General features: G+C 50.2%; 1 protein-coding gene across 2 annotated transcripts in view; it reads right to left on the minus strand.

Moving 5' to 3' along the window:
* C8H4orf50 (chromosome 8 C4orf50 homolog) overlaps positions 1–17,567 on the minus strand; it is a 45,708-nt gene that overhangs the window by 5,520 nt on the left and 22,621 nt on the right. For both annotated transcript variants that reach the window (XM_087863932.1, XM_087863931.1), the window contains 4 exons: positions 13,211–13,384; positions 8,663–8,719; positions 6,313–6,495; positions 426–474 (listed from right to left, as the gene is read on the minus strand). In XM_087863932.1, the coding sequence (XP_087720058.1) occupies positions 426–474; positions 6,313–6,495; positions 8,663–8,719; positions 13,211–13,384 (463 nt within the window). The remainder of the gene's footprint in view (positions 1–425; positions 475–6,312; positions 6,496–8,662; positions 8,720–13,210; positions 13,385–17,567) is intronic.

Here is a 17,567-nt window from a genome sequence, read left to right on the forward strand (position 1 = left end):
TTAGGAGAATATCACCATTTCTACGGTATTACATGGTGCTCAGCAGCATGATTTTAGTGACCAATACTTCATTGAGTCTATGAGTTAATTAACAATGCTGGATGCCCCCCCCCACCAGTTTTTCATTATTAGAAATGCTCTGACATGAATACACCACACAGAGAATTATTTACTTAGGATGAATTTCCAGGAGTGAAACTACAGGGCTGAGGAGTTCGGCCACTTCTGCAGAGACCGAATTTTTCCCTACTGTGTTCTGCTTATGTTGGGAGTGAGAAGGCAGGGCCAAGTCAGGAAGGAGGAGGGAGAAAGCGGGGTCCTGTTCCTCACCACCTGCACTTGACCCTGGCCCACCTCTCAGATCGTCCTGCTGGCTTGGACCGTGTCTGAGCACACAGATATTCCTAATTGAATACCGTACTGACCTCTTTCAACGGCTGCCTTCTCAGACTCGACATCCAGATGGTGGCTGGTCTGGAAGAAAAGACATCTCAGCAGTTACTCTGCATGGCACAGGAGAAAAAGCCTCACGCAGGCGGCCGCAACTGGAACGAAGCAGGCAACTCACCCCTCCCTGCAGAAAGCACATTCCCTGGCCAGATCCACCCGTCCTTCCTCTGCCCACGACCCACAAAGGAGGAGGATTTCCTCTGAGGGAATACAGGTGCAGGAAAATGATTACATTTCCTTTACCCAAATTAATTCTCCAAACGGAGCCTGTGATTAATGTGTTTTAGAAACTGCTGTTAAAAGTGGAAAAACTAAGGGCGGCTGGATGGCAGAGTTTCCAAGAGAAATATTCTTTCTCCACGGAGGTCCTGCCAACACCTTGCAACAGCTAATCGCTGAGCTGCCCCTGGGATCCCTGGCTCAGTTGCCCAGGAATTCAGGTCGGGCTTGAACTCGCATCCCCCGTGCCCCATCGACTGGGTGGTGGTCCTCCTGGATCCCACGACCACACAGGGTCTGGAAGAGGTGGTGTGGCAATGGCAACCTGGCTGAATCCACAAGATCAGTGCTGGCCTTTAAGGAAAGTCCGATTCCAGACCAGCGGCCCGGAGTGTGCTTCCTGGTGGGTGTTTCTGGTGGGGTCGGGGCCCTGCGTGCCATGTCACTGGGATACCTCCTTCCCCATCACCATGTCCACCAAGCATTCACATCAACTGGCCCCTTGCCTGAAGACCCTGGCGCTCTCTCTTGTTCTCTCTCTTGCTTTGGTGAACATCTGTGTGTATGTCATGACCTCATTCAAGTGCCCCTGGCTGTGTGAAGTCTTGCCTGACTCCACCTGGCAGAGTTCAGCCACCTGCCTCTCCCAAAACCCCTCCCTGTGCTGTGCTGTGACACCCAGGCTGTTTGTCCCCTGCAAAGGGGATGGACGAATCCAGAAACTAATGCACAAGGGCACAGACTCTGGCTCCACCATAATCTACAGCACGCTTACTGGACCTTCTGCACGTGGCACGCTCACTGCCTCTTCTTAGCGCTCGGTGCTTAAATCCCCCGGGACACCTCGAGTCTTCCAGCACCTTCACTGTTCACACCCCCGTGCCCTCCTGCATGCAGGTCTCTGGGCTCAGAGCACATTCTCTCCATCCTTCCAACTATCACAACCCGTCTATATCCTTCCAGGTCTGGCATGTGTGCCTCCTCCTCCAGGAAGCCTCTTCCCATCAAGTCTCTCTCCTCTGCTCACTGCCAGTGCCCCAAATGCATGATTCCCCTTGCACCAGGCTTTAGAGTGTGTCTCATTCAATGTAGACGCCTTCAGCAGGAAAATGAGGTTTCCTTGACCTTCGTATCCAGGGCAGCCTCAGATCCATTCAACTGGTTTCCAGGTGGCACTGCCTTGGGCATGTGATTGGGGTTCTAGGGGTCCTCTTCTGCTTCCTGCTCCTGGTGTATCCCACCAGCCTGGAGGGGCTCAGAGCCAGGCACTCACGGGCTGGATCCTGGTTCTGCCGCTTACCAACTCCACGTCCTGGCCAAGTTAGTGGAACTCCCCGAGCCTCGCCCTGTCCATCTGTAGAATGGGCACCCTACTATGCTCCCCACGGGGTTTTGTGGAATACAACGAGAATGGATGTCTACTAGATGTTCCACACAGGGTGGCGGACAAAGATTTGCCCTACACGCTCTGCTCCCCTGGCTCTCTCTGTGTATAAACTTCTGGAGGAATATTCTAAACTTCATAAAAGGCAAAAGCTAAAGAGAAAATAATTGCCTGGATCCTTGGAGGCCCAGGCTTGGGGTCGACTTAATGAATTAGGGGAGTTTAGGGCTCTGAGACTCGTTGCTTCTTTTTAAGGTGAGACCCGTTTCTGAAGGCCCATATATATAGATCTCGTGGACAATACCCACAGGAATGCAAGCTTTTTCCAGAAGGCAGAGGGAAGAGGAATGAGAAGGGCAGGAGAAAGGGAAATGAGCACCCTGCCAGTCGCCTCCATCTTCCCAAGGCTGCGGTCCAGGTGACCCCCCGACCAGCCCCGTCCACGCCTGCACCCTCATCTCTGACTTCCAGGCTCCAGAGCTGTGAGAAACGAATGCCTGTGGTTTAAGCCCCCACCTGCGGGGTTCTGTTACAGCTGCCTGAGCCGACTAAGAAACTCAGACACGGCCCAGAGGGGAAGGCACAGGTGCCCAGAGAACCGAGGCTTGTCGTCTATCACCCGCCCCACCAGGGCGAGAAAAGCAGCTTGGCGGGAGGTGCTTCTGACCCGAGTGAGCTGCTGCAGGCGTGAGTGCCCTCCTCCAAGGGCAGGAGTGTGGACGACACAGCCCTGAACCCCTCCTGCCAGCCCAGGTGGGACCCTGGCCAGATGTTGGACTGCTCTGAGCCTCGGTTCCTCCCCGATAAAGCGGGCTTTGGGAGGACGAGGTGAGCTAACCATGGAACGTGCTGGCACGGGGGAAGACTGAGTCTTGGCCATCATCACCATGCCCAGGGAATAAACAAGCGGTGGCCTGTCCCCCCTCGGACATCTGTGGTCAGCGTGGGTCTCCTCCCAAGAGCAGAGGCCAGACGACCTGAGCCTCCAGGGTCCAGGCCCTCCCAGGGATGTTTGTGCAAGGCCTCACCTGGCACGTAGGCCAGGCCAGCTGCCCGGCCTCGGTGCTCCCCCAGCTCCGGTACGTCCCACCCAAGCCCACCCGTGTCTCCCCAGCCAGCTGGGTAGGGCCCCCAGGCTACAAGCCAGGCCCACAGCGTCCATTGGGAACCATCTGTGCTCTCTGCAATGAGAGTCAGTGCCCAGCAGCCAGCAGGAGGAGCTGCCACCACCACCATGAGGGCCTTGGTGACCCCAAGGCTCTGCTCGGCTGCCTGGCCCTCGGTCCTCACAGCCCAAGCCACTGGCTGGCGAACTAGACGAGCTGCCACATACATGGCCTGCGTGGCCCCTGCAGCCCGGCCTAGCTGTACACCTGCTGGATCTGCCTTCCCGAAGCACAGGGACCCCGCTCCAACACCAGCACTGGCTCCCCACCCACTCAGAGTGAAGCACCGGTGACCTCCCACACACTCCAGTCTCCCACCCCTGCTGCCCTCAGCACCCACCCCCACAGCCAGCCTGCTGCAACACTCTTGGTTTCTCAGACACATCACTGCCTATGGCTGCACGCTGAGGGTCGGTCTTCCAGCCACACGAGGGACCGAATCACTGAGGATGTGGAATGTGCCAGACCCTGCGCTGCTGCCCAGACTCCCAAAAGCGCACATGCACCCACTGCACCCCGCAACCTACAGGCTCGTGACTGCCGTGGCTGGGCCCAGAAGCCCCCTGCCGGGGTCAAATCCCAGCTCAGCTCAGCCAAGCAGCTTCACACAGAGAAGGCCGAGCTAGAAAGCTACTCAGAGATGTGTGTATTTGAGCCAGACTTAGAAACTCTGAGCCTCAGGTTTCCCAGCTGGGGAAGGGATAATGAGGCACCTTCCCCGGGGCGGGGGACCTCCTGAGTGAGCTCCATGAAGCACATGGGAAAGTACCCGCACTGTGAGGGTGACACTTACACATATATAAAAGTGTCGCCCCCGAGGCCATACAGCTAGACAGCCGTGGCGCTCCCTGATGCCAGGGCACACCCTCTTGACAACTGCCCACACTAGGACCAGGTTCCTACCCAGTGGGACTCCCTCTACGGGGTGCTTAACAGATTATCTGTCTTCAGGTCAACTCTGCCACATAGGTTGTACTGTTCCCATTTTACAGATGGGAAAACTGAAGCTCCGAGCATGTAAGAGTCTTGCCCATGTTCTGTCTGCATCACCATTTCTGCCCAGTGCTCGGCACCAGGCCTGGTGGAGCAGTAGGTGCTCAGGAAGCATCTGTGGATTTTGTGGTTTGCAAGGGGAACAGTGAGCCCCCCATTATGAAAAGGGGGGTGTTCTTGGAGACCAAAATTGTAAAATAATGCAAAACAAGTCAGGGCAGATTCAAAGCCACCTTAGACTAGTAGGAGCTTATAACTGGCCATGGCTTTCAACAGGTCTCGGGGAGACGCCCTGGCCCAGCGGGAGGCACATCCAGGCCCAGGAGCACATCCTTACAGGAAATGAATGAATCAGGCTGACAATACCATTAATTCTCCCTGTTCTCATCCCAGTGTCCAGAAGGACCTTCTGATTATAAACATTCAGTGACTAACAAATGTATAAGGAATGAATGAATGAACTTGACTTTCCAGACAACTCCACCATTTAGGGGAAGAATTCATGCTGGCATTTTTTCATCCATCCATCCAGTACATCAGCCTGCTCTAGTTCTCTAGTTCTCTCGGGAAATTGATAAATGAGCGTTCAGGTTTATACATCAGTCTCTGTGAATTTGGTCATTATAAGTCAGCTTATCCAATCCCAGCGAACATTTCAGTTCTAGCTTCAGAGCAGCCCTTGGAGGATGGGGCTCTCACTGCTATGATGCCCCCTCAGCACACAGCCAGCTGGCCCTCCCACCTGATACCTACTGCATCCCACACCCTGGAACTTTGCTTTCCCTCCTGCCTCAGTCAACACAGAGACTGTGCCAAGCACCTCAACAAGCTGCTAACTTCTTTCCTCGGCCCTTTGTTGGCTCTGAAGAGCCTTGTACCATTCACGCAAAGAGATTAGCACTGGACTGGGAGTCTAGGACTCTGGATTCAAATTCTGTCTCTGAACCAAGTCACCATGCAGCCCTGAGCAGACCCCTTGGCCTCCAGGCCTCCGCCTCCTGGGCTGTGTGGTGACTGGGACCAGATGGCCTCTGATGGCTGTGGGGAAATGGAAGGGACAGAGAAGGCGGGCCTTGCAGAGCTGGGCTGGGAAGGGCTGAGGAGTGGAGGAGCAGAGCTGGAGCTAAGCTGCAGAGCGGGAGTGTTTGAAACAGGGCCGGCTGTGTCTATAGCAGGAGCTGCTTTTCGCCCTCACACCATCAGGAGCTGTGTTTGGTGCGGGTGTTGCTGGCTGGTCCCCAGGAATGAGGCTGTGTGCCTGCCTGTGTGTGAGGACGGTGGGAGGCGGCCTGGCCTGAGCACCCGCCGTACCATGCACACAGACCCCGGGTGCCACTGTTCAGGGCCAGACCTGGGTGAGAACTGGTATCCATGACCATCCACACTGCCTGGGGGCTATGTGACCTTGAGTGAGCCTTCCAACCACTCTGGGCCTCAGTTTCCTCTTTGGATGACTGTTAGGAGAGGAGATCCTCATTCAATTAATTCCTGATTCCATTCATTCAACAAGTATTCCCTGAGCAGCTTCTCTGTGCCTGGCACTAGGGAGACAGAGATGGTTATGGAGCCGCTCCGGCCCCAACAGAGGGGTGCTGACAAAGCTCCCACAATAGCAGGGGAAAATCCCTCCGACGTGCCATGGAGGACAGAGGATCTGGCTAACTCTGTGGTCTGTGGGACTCAGGGAAGGCTCCCCGGACCAAGGTCACACTTGAACTGCGTCTTGAAGGATGGGTAGGAGGCTTCGGGACAGACAAGAATCCTGGCAGGGGACGAGGTGAGTGCTAAGGCCCTGGGGCACATGTGAAAGAACCACCTGAGGAAAGAAACACCCGGTGCTTGCAGGATACTAAACTGATGCTGTTTGCATGTCTGACTCCGGCACTGGGTTGTAAGCACTTGAAGGGTAAGGACGCCCAGGTCACCTTCCTGCACCGGCGGGGGGGCACAGGTGCAAGCACAGAGCACGAGTCTCGGGCACGTTCTGGGTCAGGTCAGTGGACAGAGGGAGGGAGGGACAGTTCAGGTCAGGCAGGTGGACAGGAAGCTCATGTCCACAGCTCCTGCCGGAAGAGGGACGGCGCTGTCTGTGGAAACTACCTCTGGGAGCTCCGGAGCCAGGAAGGCGGCCGCGTACTGGGCCAGTGCCACGTCGGCCACCATGCCGTGCGCCGTCTCGGACAGCCGCCGATTCTCCACCCCGTGTCTGTGCAGCTCCTGCAGTAGGTGCTCAATCAGGAGGTTCCTCTCGCGGCACTTCTGGACCAGGGAAGCCAGCTTGGCCTGGAAGGGTGGGAGCGGAGGCACAGCCAGGTGGGTCTGTGGATGCAGGGCACACTCGGGGGCTGGTCGGCTGAGCTGGGCTTGGGGCATCAGGTTCCCGCTCTGCACCCCCAGCACTGCCTTCACTCAGCCCCCTCACTGCAATTCCTCCTTGTGCCCAGAAGCCGAACCTGCTTTGAAAACAAGGGCACACTGCTGTACCCCTCCCTCAGAGGCTCCCCACTGCCCTCTGGATATGGGGTTGAGGATCAGGGAGTCAAGAGTGTGGATGCCTCCACTGACCAGCTCTGTGACCAAGCTCATCTCTACACCCTGACTTGCTCATCTGTACAACGGGCATCATTAAGGGCACCAGGATAAAAGGGGCTTGTGTCCCTCTGTGCCTGGCTCCCAGCCTCCTCCTATCCCGACAGTTGATTTTTATATTTGTGGGTCTGTCTCCCACATAGCCTGGGAGCTCCTCAAGGTCAAGGACTACATCGCCCTGGATCCCTGCACCATCACTGGGCCATTGTTGGGCACAGCATGGCCCTTGGGAGGGATTTGTTACACGAATGGTATGAGTGAGTGACCCTCCCACCATGAAATGACCTCTGCATCTGTGCATGTCTGGAGGGGGTGACAGACTCTCATCATTCAAGGGTGGCCCTGGGTGAGTCTCCTTCTCTCCTGGTGTGCCCTTTGCTCTGTCAGAGGAGGAGGTGAGGGTCCTTTCTTGCCAGGACTTCCTGCCCAGATGCTTGGGCACATCCCCTAGGCAGCAGTACTTGGGTGCCCAGTACCGGCAGGCAGGCAGGGCAGGAGGGGGAGGGTCTGACTTGGAGGCTGGGGCTCTCAGAGCACCTGGTGGGGCTCCCTGGGTCCCCTGGATCTCACCACCCCAAAACATCAGGGCCTCGTGCATTCGGCCAGCGTCAGCTGAACATTGTATGTGCAGCTCCCCCCAGAGAAAGGACGCCTTGTTGATGGTGACGGTGACTCTACTGGGCTCTTCATGAACCTGACCTCCTGGAGGGACCATGTGGCTGAGGGGAGCCTTTGGCATCAGACAGAGCTGGGTTCAAATCATGGCTCTGCTACCAAGCAGCTCTGTGCGACTATCGGCAGGTCACCTCCTCTGTGAGCCTCAGTGTTCCCCATCTGTAAAGTGGGGCTAATGCTCCCCTTTCCTGACATGTTGCTTGTGGACCTTAGAACAAACTGTGGAGTCCCTGGCATATGTCAGCCTTCATAGTTTACAAGGGATTACGGTCCTCGTTTAAGTAAAAGGTATAAGGAAATGATAAAAACGAGAGGGCAGAGCATGGAAGCTTCACGTTGTCATAGGGCGTTAGAGTGGACATTTCCACCGCTGACATCCACGGGGTGTCCAAACAAGCTGTGAGTGGGAATGACCATCACAGCTGTAGACCTGAGCCTCCGACAGACTTGGGAACGCTGAGAGGGAGAAGGGTCTGAGGGATTGCATAACTCACATTTCTGAGTTAACATCTAAGGAAACCGAGGCCCCAGCATGGGTAGGGCTAGTGAGTCAGTGTGCTCTGCACCCTGCCCAGAGACTGGACAGAAAGGGCTGACCCTCCAGGTCCGCTTCCCAAATCCAGCTGCCATATTGGAGGTGAAATGTGTCATCTCTAACAAACGACATGTCTGAATGGCAAAGACCATTTGGGCCAGTAAGGCCACTTCTGGGAATCTGTCCTAAAGACACGTCTGGCTATGTGGGGAAAACCTTTCTAATAAAACATGTGCATCACAGTATCTACAACAATGCAAAAGACGGTGGGAGCAGGGAGGATGGACAGACGGACCTGACCACGGAGCGAGGGCCCGGCGGCTTTACGAACCGCGGCATCTCATGCTTTGTTCTCCAGCATGAACAGCAAACTCGGGGCCCAGGACAGACAAGGATAGCCCTTCTGGATTATTCTCAGGCAGGAAAAGCAGGACACAGACATGTAGGTGTGGTGGGATCTCAGACACATGTAAGTATACTGTAGAAAATACACGAAAACACTAGATTCAAATGGGAATTTGGGGGTGATATGTCTCTTCTCTCCAGTTTTTTCTTTTAATAATAAAGATGGACTAAACATCTAGAATGGGGAAAATACGAGCTCTATTTGTTTGAAAGAGACATTTCATATTGATCTCATAGGCATATTACCTTCAAAGGAGCCACAGCGAAATTTGCCTCGTGTTGCTTTTTCTGAAGCTCATTAAGCTGAAAGAGAACCGACAGGTGTGAGAATGCTGTGCCTCCGTTGAACAGCCAGCGTCTCCCCAGGCGAGCTGGGCTCAGAGAGGTTGGCTCTAGTCCCCTCTTTTCCCACAGGGGCTTCTCAGTGAGGCACAGGGACCTTTCCCACTCCAGCTCTGCAAGATCAGATGAGGAAGGATGCTCTGAGCTCTGCCAGACTGCAGCTGTGGGACCAGCTTGGTTGCATCTTCCTTCAGGAAGGAGGCGTCCCCGCATTCCCCTTGAAGAAATGCCAGAGTTTTGGGGTGTCATGTTAAACCTCCGGGTATCTGAGCCAGATGCCCTGGGTCCCAATCCTGGCTCAGGCACTCACTAGAACTGTGACCCTGTACACATCACTTCTCTTTCTGCCTCAGCCTTCTCATCTGTAAAGTGGGGGTAATATTAGCACCTACCCAATTAGGGAGGACTAGAGCGAGGACTCCATGAATTGTTTTCCTGTAAAGTGCTTGGAACATCCAGTTAACGCTCACTGAATATAAACCATTATGACTGGCACGCACACGTGAGTAAAGCCACTTTGGACCTTCTGGCTGAGCCCCACACCCAGCTGAAAACCAGCGAGTCATCCCCTCTGATGCTTTGTGGAGCACAATTGCCCAGCCAAGTCCTGTCTGAACTGCTGACCCACAAAATCCTAAGACAGAATAAGACAGCTGTTCTAGAAGTTCTTCTCCATCCCCCTCTTGTTCCCTCCATAGTCAGAACGAGAAAGCTACACAAACAAAATCCTCCTTCCTCTTCCCAACCTCTTCTGACCTCTCACGCAGGCCTCAACCCTGCCTCTTCACATCCAAAATGGCTCTACGTCAGTATATACACATACGAAGCTACACTCTGCAAATGGTTTATATCTCGGTTTTGTCATTTAATTTACAATCGGGGGGTTATTTCTATGTCAATACATACAAACAGATCATATCCTTTTACAATCTTGCATATTATTTCAGCATGAGGCTGAAATATCATCTTTTGAGCCGATTCCTTATGAAAATGTATATTGTTTCTCTGCTTTACAAACGAGGCTTCAACGAACGTTCCTATACAGCTCTTCTGGCATACCTTTCTGAGTGTACTCAAAGTGTAAAATGCCAACTCCCAGCAGACTGTCTTCTATTCAAAAGGCACTCAATAATATTTGCAGGCTCGGATTCAACCTCCCCTCGGCTTCGGTTTAGGAAACAGTGTGAATGCACTGCTGTGCACTGTGTGCTGGGGCATTTGCAATGAAATAGTGAAAGAGAAGAAAGTGAAAAGACAACAGATGGGAGGAGATATTTGCCAACCACATATCTAATACGGGACTCGGATCCAGAACATACACAAACTCTTCCGTCTCAACAACAAAGACAAAACCCACCCAGTTGCAAAATGGACAAAAGAACTGAAGGGTGGTTTCTCCAGTGGAAGATAGATGAGCGGCCAGTAAACACGTGAAAAGGCTCATCACCATCGGCCACCGGGGAAAGACAAACCAAAGCACACGGAGCTAACACCTGATGCCCACTGAGACGGTCATCACCAAACACGTGGCAGTGAGCATCGGTGAGTCGTGGAGAGGCTGGGGCCTCTGTCCGTGCTGCCGGGGGTGGGGAATAGAGCTGTCGGAGACCAACCTTCAGGTAACTGTGGTTGAAATGCCCCATTGTTATATTACAAGAATTTCATCAGAGCATGGAAAGCTACAAAAAAAAAAAAAAAAAAAAAAAAGAACCAAATGGCCGGGGGAGGGGGATGCCTGGGTGGTTCAGTCAATTAAGCATCTGGCTCTTGATTTTGGCTCAGGTCCTGATCTTGGGGTTATGAGACCGAGCCCCATGTTGGGCTCTGTGCTCAACAAAAAGTCCGCTTGAGATTCTCTCTCTCCCTCTGTCCCTCCTCCTGCTTGTGCTCTTTCGCTGCCTCCCCCAAAAAGGAAAAGAGCTAAAATAAAATAAAAATTAAGAAGAACAAAATGGAGGGGCACCTGGGTGGCTTAGTTGGTTAAGCATTTGCCTTTGGCTCAGGTCACGATCCCAGGGTCCTGGAATTGATCCCTGCATCAGGCTCCCTGCTCAGTGGGAAGTCTGCTGCTCCCCCAGCTTGAGTGCGCGTGCACGCTCTCTCTCTCTCTCGCTCACTTTCTCTCAAATAAATAAAATCTTAAAAAAAAAAGAGAGAACCAAATGGAAATTCTAGGACTGCAAAACACAATACCTGGAATTAAGAACAAAAATGAGTTTATGAGTAAATCTGACTCCGCTGGAGAGTATTCACTGGAAGATGGGTTAGAAAAAAATACCCAAACTGAAGAGCAGAAAGAAAAAAAACATTGAAAATTATGAAAAACAGACTTCAAAAGATACTGGATATGGTATCCAATAAAAACCACAACATGTGCAAATGGAATTATAGTCTTCACAGATCAGTGATAGACAGGAGGAAAAAGTCGTAATAGCTCCCTTGCTGGCTGAGGGCACGGTGAGGAACATTCCCTGTTTACTGCCTGGGCTTCGGAAGTGGGTGCAGCACTGGGAAGGCTCTCTGCAGTATGTATGAAGAACCAACATTACCCCCACTCTGGACCAGTAATCCCAGTTCTCTGAACTCTGCATATAAACAGGAAGATATAAATTAATGGAAAGAAATAACCATAGCTCCAACAACAGGTGAGTGAAAATCACATCTACCCAATAGATTACTGCACAGGGAAATATATATGTGAAAAAAATATATATATATGGCATAAAGTCTAAGAAGTAACACAGACATGAAACTCTAAATATAGTGCATCTGATTATACAAAGAATGCACGGGAAAGGAGCCAGGGATTACATCACAATGTTGATGGTGTGTTTTTCATCCATCAGCTTGTCAAAAACATGTAAAATGTGATAACATTCGGGGTAACAAGTGCAGGCAAACACATACACTCATTTATTCCTGGCAGGAGCATAAATGATGCAGCCACTTCGGAGGGTTAGTTGCTGTTACGTATCAAAGTTAATTACATACATATCCTGTGACCCAGGAAGTATTTTGTTAGAGTTTTACCCTTTGAATATGTAGCAGAAACATATCCCAAGAAAGAGATACAGGAATGTTCACTAAGCTTTGTTTGTAAAGCAAAGAAACAGATTTGGATTTCCATAAACAAAGAACTGATTAAGCTGTAGTTTGGTCTTTATGAAAAAATAACATGGAGATTTTTTTTAAAATGAGGTCAGTTTGTATGTGTTGATATGGAAACATCACCAAGATTCTCTATTAAATGAGGGAGTCAGCAGGGCACCTGGGTGGCTCAGTCAGTTAGGCATCTGCCTTCAGCTCAGATCATGATCTCAGGGTCCTGGGATCGAGCCCATGTCATGCTCCCTGCTCAGCAAGGAGCCTGCTTCTCCCTCTCCTCTCCACTCATGCTCTCTCCCGCTATCTCTTTCTCTGTCAAATAAATAAATAAAATCTTTAAAAAAAATTTTAAATGAGAAAATCAAGACACAGAATATTTTTGTATGGTATAGTTTCATAAATGTATACACATCCACACGAACAGGAGTAGATGTTGAAAAAAAAATGCTGGAGTTCAGAAGGGGTTGGGGTCAAAGGGAAGAAGGACTATTTTTTTTTTGCATTAAAAAAATGAGGTAACTATAGATCTACATGAAATTTTAAGAAATAGTACAAAGAAACCCCTTGTATCTTTTTCCTGTTTCCCCCAAGGGGAACATTTTGCAAAACTATAGTATATTACAACCCTATAATGTCAATTACATCGGTAACAATCTACCAATCCTACTCGGATTTCTCTAGTTCTGCTTGTCCCGTGGGGGTGTGTGTACTAAATTCTGTGCAAGTTTATCACCCACAAAACTTCATATCTCCATCATCACAGATAAGATAAGGAACACTTTCACATCGACAAGGATCTCTCTGCCCTTTTATAAAATCACTCTCACTTCACTCCTACAGAGGAAGGGCTTTTATTTATGTAACATTTGAAAACTAGTTAGACTTCTAGAAAAACTCATGTATACTAGTTTCAGACGGAACAGAAGTTAGCTGGCAGAGGGACTACAGGTCTCGCTTCTTTCCCCATACCACTCTTTACTCTGGAAATCTCAAAAATACTGCCAAACTGCTGGGAATGGTGAGATCTTGCCTGACTCTCTTTTCCATCCTCAAAACTTCCTGCAGGGGCGCCTGGGTGGCTCAGCCAGTGACGCCTCTGCCTTCTGCTCAGGTCATGATCTCAGGGTCCTAGGAATGAGCCCCGCATTGGGCTCCCTGCTCAGCAGAGAGTCTGCTTCCCTATCCCCCACTCATGGTCACTCTCTCTCAAACAAACAAACAAACAAACAAATAAATAAATAAATAAATAAATAAATAAATAAATAAATAAAATCTTAAAAAAAACCCTTCCTGGAGTGTGGGCACATTTCGTTTACAGGCCGGAAAGGAAGTGTGGCTGGAGTCTACCTCGCCCTGGAGCTGGTCCCGGAGGCGGGCGGCTTCCCCAAGTGCTGCCTGTAGCTGGCGGTGGGCGGCCACCTGGTCTCTGAGCTGGCACCGCAGGGTCAGCACGCGGTGCTGGAGCTGCCCCACGCGCAGCCTCAGGTCCTCCGTGGGGGGGTTCGCCTCGGGCTCCCGCAGCTGTGGAAATCACCCATCCGATTGAAATGCTTAGCTTAGCTTAGCTTCCAGGTAATTTGTCTTAGCCAACAAAACGACCCGTTTTCCTTCTTAATTTTTTTTCCAGCCCTCATTTTTTCTCAAGTCAAAAATTTTGGAAAATAAAGGAAGAGAAATCACCCCAAATCCTATTAGCCAGAATAATCATTGTTATTATCCATATATTCTTTCCCAGTCTTTTTGCTATGCCTTTATGGCTGTGCACATGTGAGCATGTGGCCCATGCTGGGGTTTCTGAGTGGGGGGGGGTGTTGGGGAGAGTCTGGGGAATCATAGAATAACATTCTAGAATGTGATTTTCAGAGATATATATATTCAGATATATATACATATATCTTTTGCACATCTTTTCAAAAATATGCAAAATGGCACGGCATTCCAGGATCTATTTCAATCGATTTCGGGCACCACTCTGCTAAAAAAAAGTATAATGAATGGAATTTAAGGTTCAGATCCAATTATGAGATGCTTATTACATTAAAGTATCCTCCGTTTATATAAAACAGAGGATACTGCCTTTTCCCCTAAATACTTTTTCTTAAATCAGTACAAAATGGTCTCTCACTCTTTTGGGGTCAGACATGAGCAGTGTTCATATGGATGTCATGGGGAATTTCTGGGAGGCAGGAAGGTGGGAAGGAGAAGTGATTTAGTGCTCTGGGAGGGGTGGTGAAATAGTAGGGATGCTACTGCTCCCAGTGGTTCTGGATTCTAGAGTCTTATTTTTTACTAACTTCCATAGACACATACACACATAGACACCTAATATACACATACAGACACACACCTACATTTTCTCTATATAACATTTAACAGACCATCTATACCTTGGGTATCCTGCTTTTCTCCCTCAATATCATGTCAGGAGCATTTTTCCATATTATGAAATAGTGTTGAAAACACTGTTGTTAGCACACATTCTATGGCATGCTGAATGCTCAGGGCATTCTAAAACTTTGCTGCTGTAATTGAGGCTGCCACAAATGCCCTTACACATAACTCCTGGACGGACCTCAGAGTCCTTCCCTGAGATCGTCCATCAGAGGGGGATTTTCTGGGCCCAGGCCCTGAGCATCACTAAGCAACCTATCCACATGCTACGGTGGTCTATGAAGGTACAGCGCTCCAATCATCGGCTCTGTTTGCAGGGGCCCAGAAGCTCAGAGGCTTCTCACACTCCCTTCCTTGGCTGTGACAGTCTGCCCTTCATTTAAAGCAGTCACCCTGGGCATTTGAGGCCTGCAAAGATCATCTCTGCCTTGTGCTCTTGGCCTGGGTGTGAACAGGGAGGAGGGGCCCGAGCCATTCTGCTGGGAGAGCAGAGAGAGGCCGATGTGAGGACAGAATCAACGTGCCTCACAGCTGATGAGGCCTCCCCCTCGTTAGTAAAGAAATCGGAGTGCAGAATGTGATTTTCTTCTAATTAATAGAAATGCACAGAGTGTGGGCCTGAGATGCACAGGCTGGGTCCTGTCAAGAACAGATGGGTGCTCCGGATGGTTTCATGAAATCCAGCTCTAAGACTTGCAAAACAACTTGGCCTTTCTGGGAAGTCTGGTGCCTTCACTGCATCCCCTCCCCAATGACTTGGGCGAGGGGTTTGCCCCAAGGATCCTAAGAGTACCTTCTACTGGATCCCCCAGTACGTTCTAAAGAGAATGGACGTGTGGAGTGGGGGTCAGCCCTGCCTGCCACATGGGACAACACCACCTTGTGAATTGCCCCATGACCCACTTGCTCCAAACAGGCATGATCGGCATGGTTCTCCTGGGGCTGAGAGCACAGTGCCCGCAGCCCTCGGGGTGCTCTGGTGGGGGAGACCAACACAGAAATTGGCCATTCGACACAGCATGGCCAGGTGACTTCGGGAGGCACTAAGCCAGAGGCACCCACTGCTATCCAGGGGGGTAGTGGTGGAAATACAACCACTGCTCTCTGGGCTGGTCGAGGGGCACGCGCATCGGCAGCATCTGCTGATTCCATGGCGTAGACGTTCCCACCAGGACCAACGACAAGCTATGAAGATGGTGGCACACCTCTGCACAGAGCCCAACCCGCAGCCCTGGGAGGTGCTGACCCACCAAAAGGAGACCCCGGGGATGGGCGGCAATTCCCAGGAGGAGGCTGGGGTAGAGGACAGCCGAGAAAGGATGCCAGAGGCCAGAGGGTGGGATGCCAACAGCGATAGGCCTGGATTAGAATTCACCAGAAGGAACTGGGATTTCACACCAAGTACAAGAGGAAGAGACAGAAGGATTTTAAGCAAAATAGCAACATGATCAAGTCTGTGACTTGGGACGATGAAACGGGGAAGCTTTCCTGTTCCCCGCCTCCTGTGTGTCAACAGACCTCATTTCCCTCAACTCTGGTTTTTGTCTGGAATCCTCCCTTCTTTTAGTTCCAAATTCCTCCACTCTGGCATCATCTCCTGGCATCATTTCTTGACTGCAAAGTTGTCTTGACTGCTCCCCCGCATCCCCCTGGCCCTTTTCCTCACAGCAGACAATGATCATTTTACAAAAGAAATTGAACCCCATTGTTCTCCTGCTTAAAAGCCCCCAGCGGCTTCCCACTGCCTTTTGAAAGGGTCATAACTGGGGCCTGCAGGCCATCTGAGCTCGCCTCATCTCACCCTACACCCCATCCTTGCCCATGTGATCCTGCCATGTTGGCTACTTTCTGTTTTTTTCTATGAGCCAGGTTCATTCCTGCCTCGAGACCTGACCACTTGCTTCTCCCTCTACATGAAAAGCTCTTCATCTGCTGCTGCTTTCCCACCTTGAAACCCTCAGCTCAATATTCCTCTCCTCAGAGTCCAGTTTCTGCCAGGTCTGACCAGCTGAGATCGGACAACTGCAAAATCTGGGGAAATGCATAAAGCAGTTCTTTGCAAGCACTGAGTGGCTGGCAGCCAATGCAGGGCTACAGTCCTTGAGGAAAAGGATGCACATCAGGGCAAGCTCTGTATTCTCCCTGGATTTCTCTCTGCAGCATTTTCAAACCCATGGTCAGGAGTGGAACCCAAGCTGAGAGGGCTGGTCCTGCTCAATGGGGGACTCAGGGGCTGGAGCTCAGAGGTGCTTTGATAGCTGGGTGTGTGGAGCAAAGTAACAGAAAGGAGAGAGCCAGGTACCTCCCTGGAAATGCCCATCAGATCCTTAGCTGAATCCTAAGCTGGGCAGCACAGTGTGGGCCTCGGAGGCCTAGCAGAGAAGAGAAGCTGGTAGCCAATTGCTAAAGAGACTTCCGAGGTCTCACACTACTGCCAGGTTGGCAGAGCTCTGGATGAGCCCAAATTGGTGTCCTTCGTGAATGTTCAGGGGACTCAGCTGCTGCCACCGAAAGGCCATGCCCAAGGAGCAAGGTCCAGACTGTAGAAGGAAAATCAGGCCCTAGGGCTGGGTCGAAACTAATATACACCTCCATAGGAATGATCTGGTCTACTGATCATTCCACTGCTCACCAGAGCAAAAGGCACTCAACATTGACCACCAGGGGATAACAACCAGGGATCTCTACAGGATATCCTACATGATGTCCAACACAAATTTTTTTTAAAAAAATCACTAGACATGTGAAGAAGCTGGAAAATGGGATTTAAGCAAGAAATAAAATAGTCGATAAAAACAGACCCAGAGATAATCCAGACATTGGCATTAGCAGATATGACTTTCAAAATAACAATGATTATATATTTTCAAAATATAGGAAAGATAGATGCATAAATGCATAAATAAGCTATGAATGAATGAAAATATGGGAGTATTTCAACAGAGAATGAGGAACTCTTAAAAAGGATAAAATGTATATCCTAGAGTTATAAAATATAACAAATGAAATTAAGAACTCCTTGGATGGAATTATCAAAGATAGGATACAGCAGAACACAGAATTAGTGAACTAAACAACAGGTCAATAGAAAATTCAAACTAATGCACAAAGCTTTAAAAAAAACGGAAAAAATTGAACAGTTTCAAAAGATATGGGATATAATCTAAAAATTGAACAGTTTCAAAAGATATGGGATATAATCTAAAAAAAGATATGGATTCTAGGAAACAAGAGAAAATAGGACAAAATAAATATCTGAATAAATAATGACCAGAAATTCTCCAAATGTGATAAAAGATTTGAATCTATGATT

Source organism: Ursus americanus, chromosome 8 (assembly GCF_024610735.1).
Source record: "Ursus americanus isolate L20-20 chromosome 8, mUrsAme1.1.p, whole genome shotgun sequence".
NCBI classification, from domain to species: Eukaryota; Metazoa; Chordata; class Mammalia; order Carnivora; family Ursidae; genus Ursus; species Ursus americanus.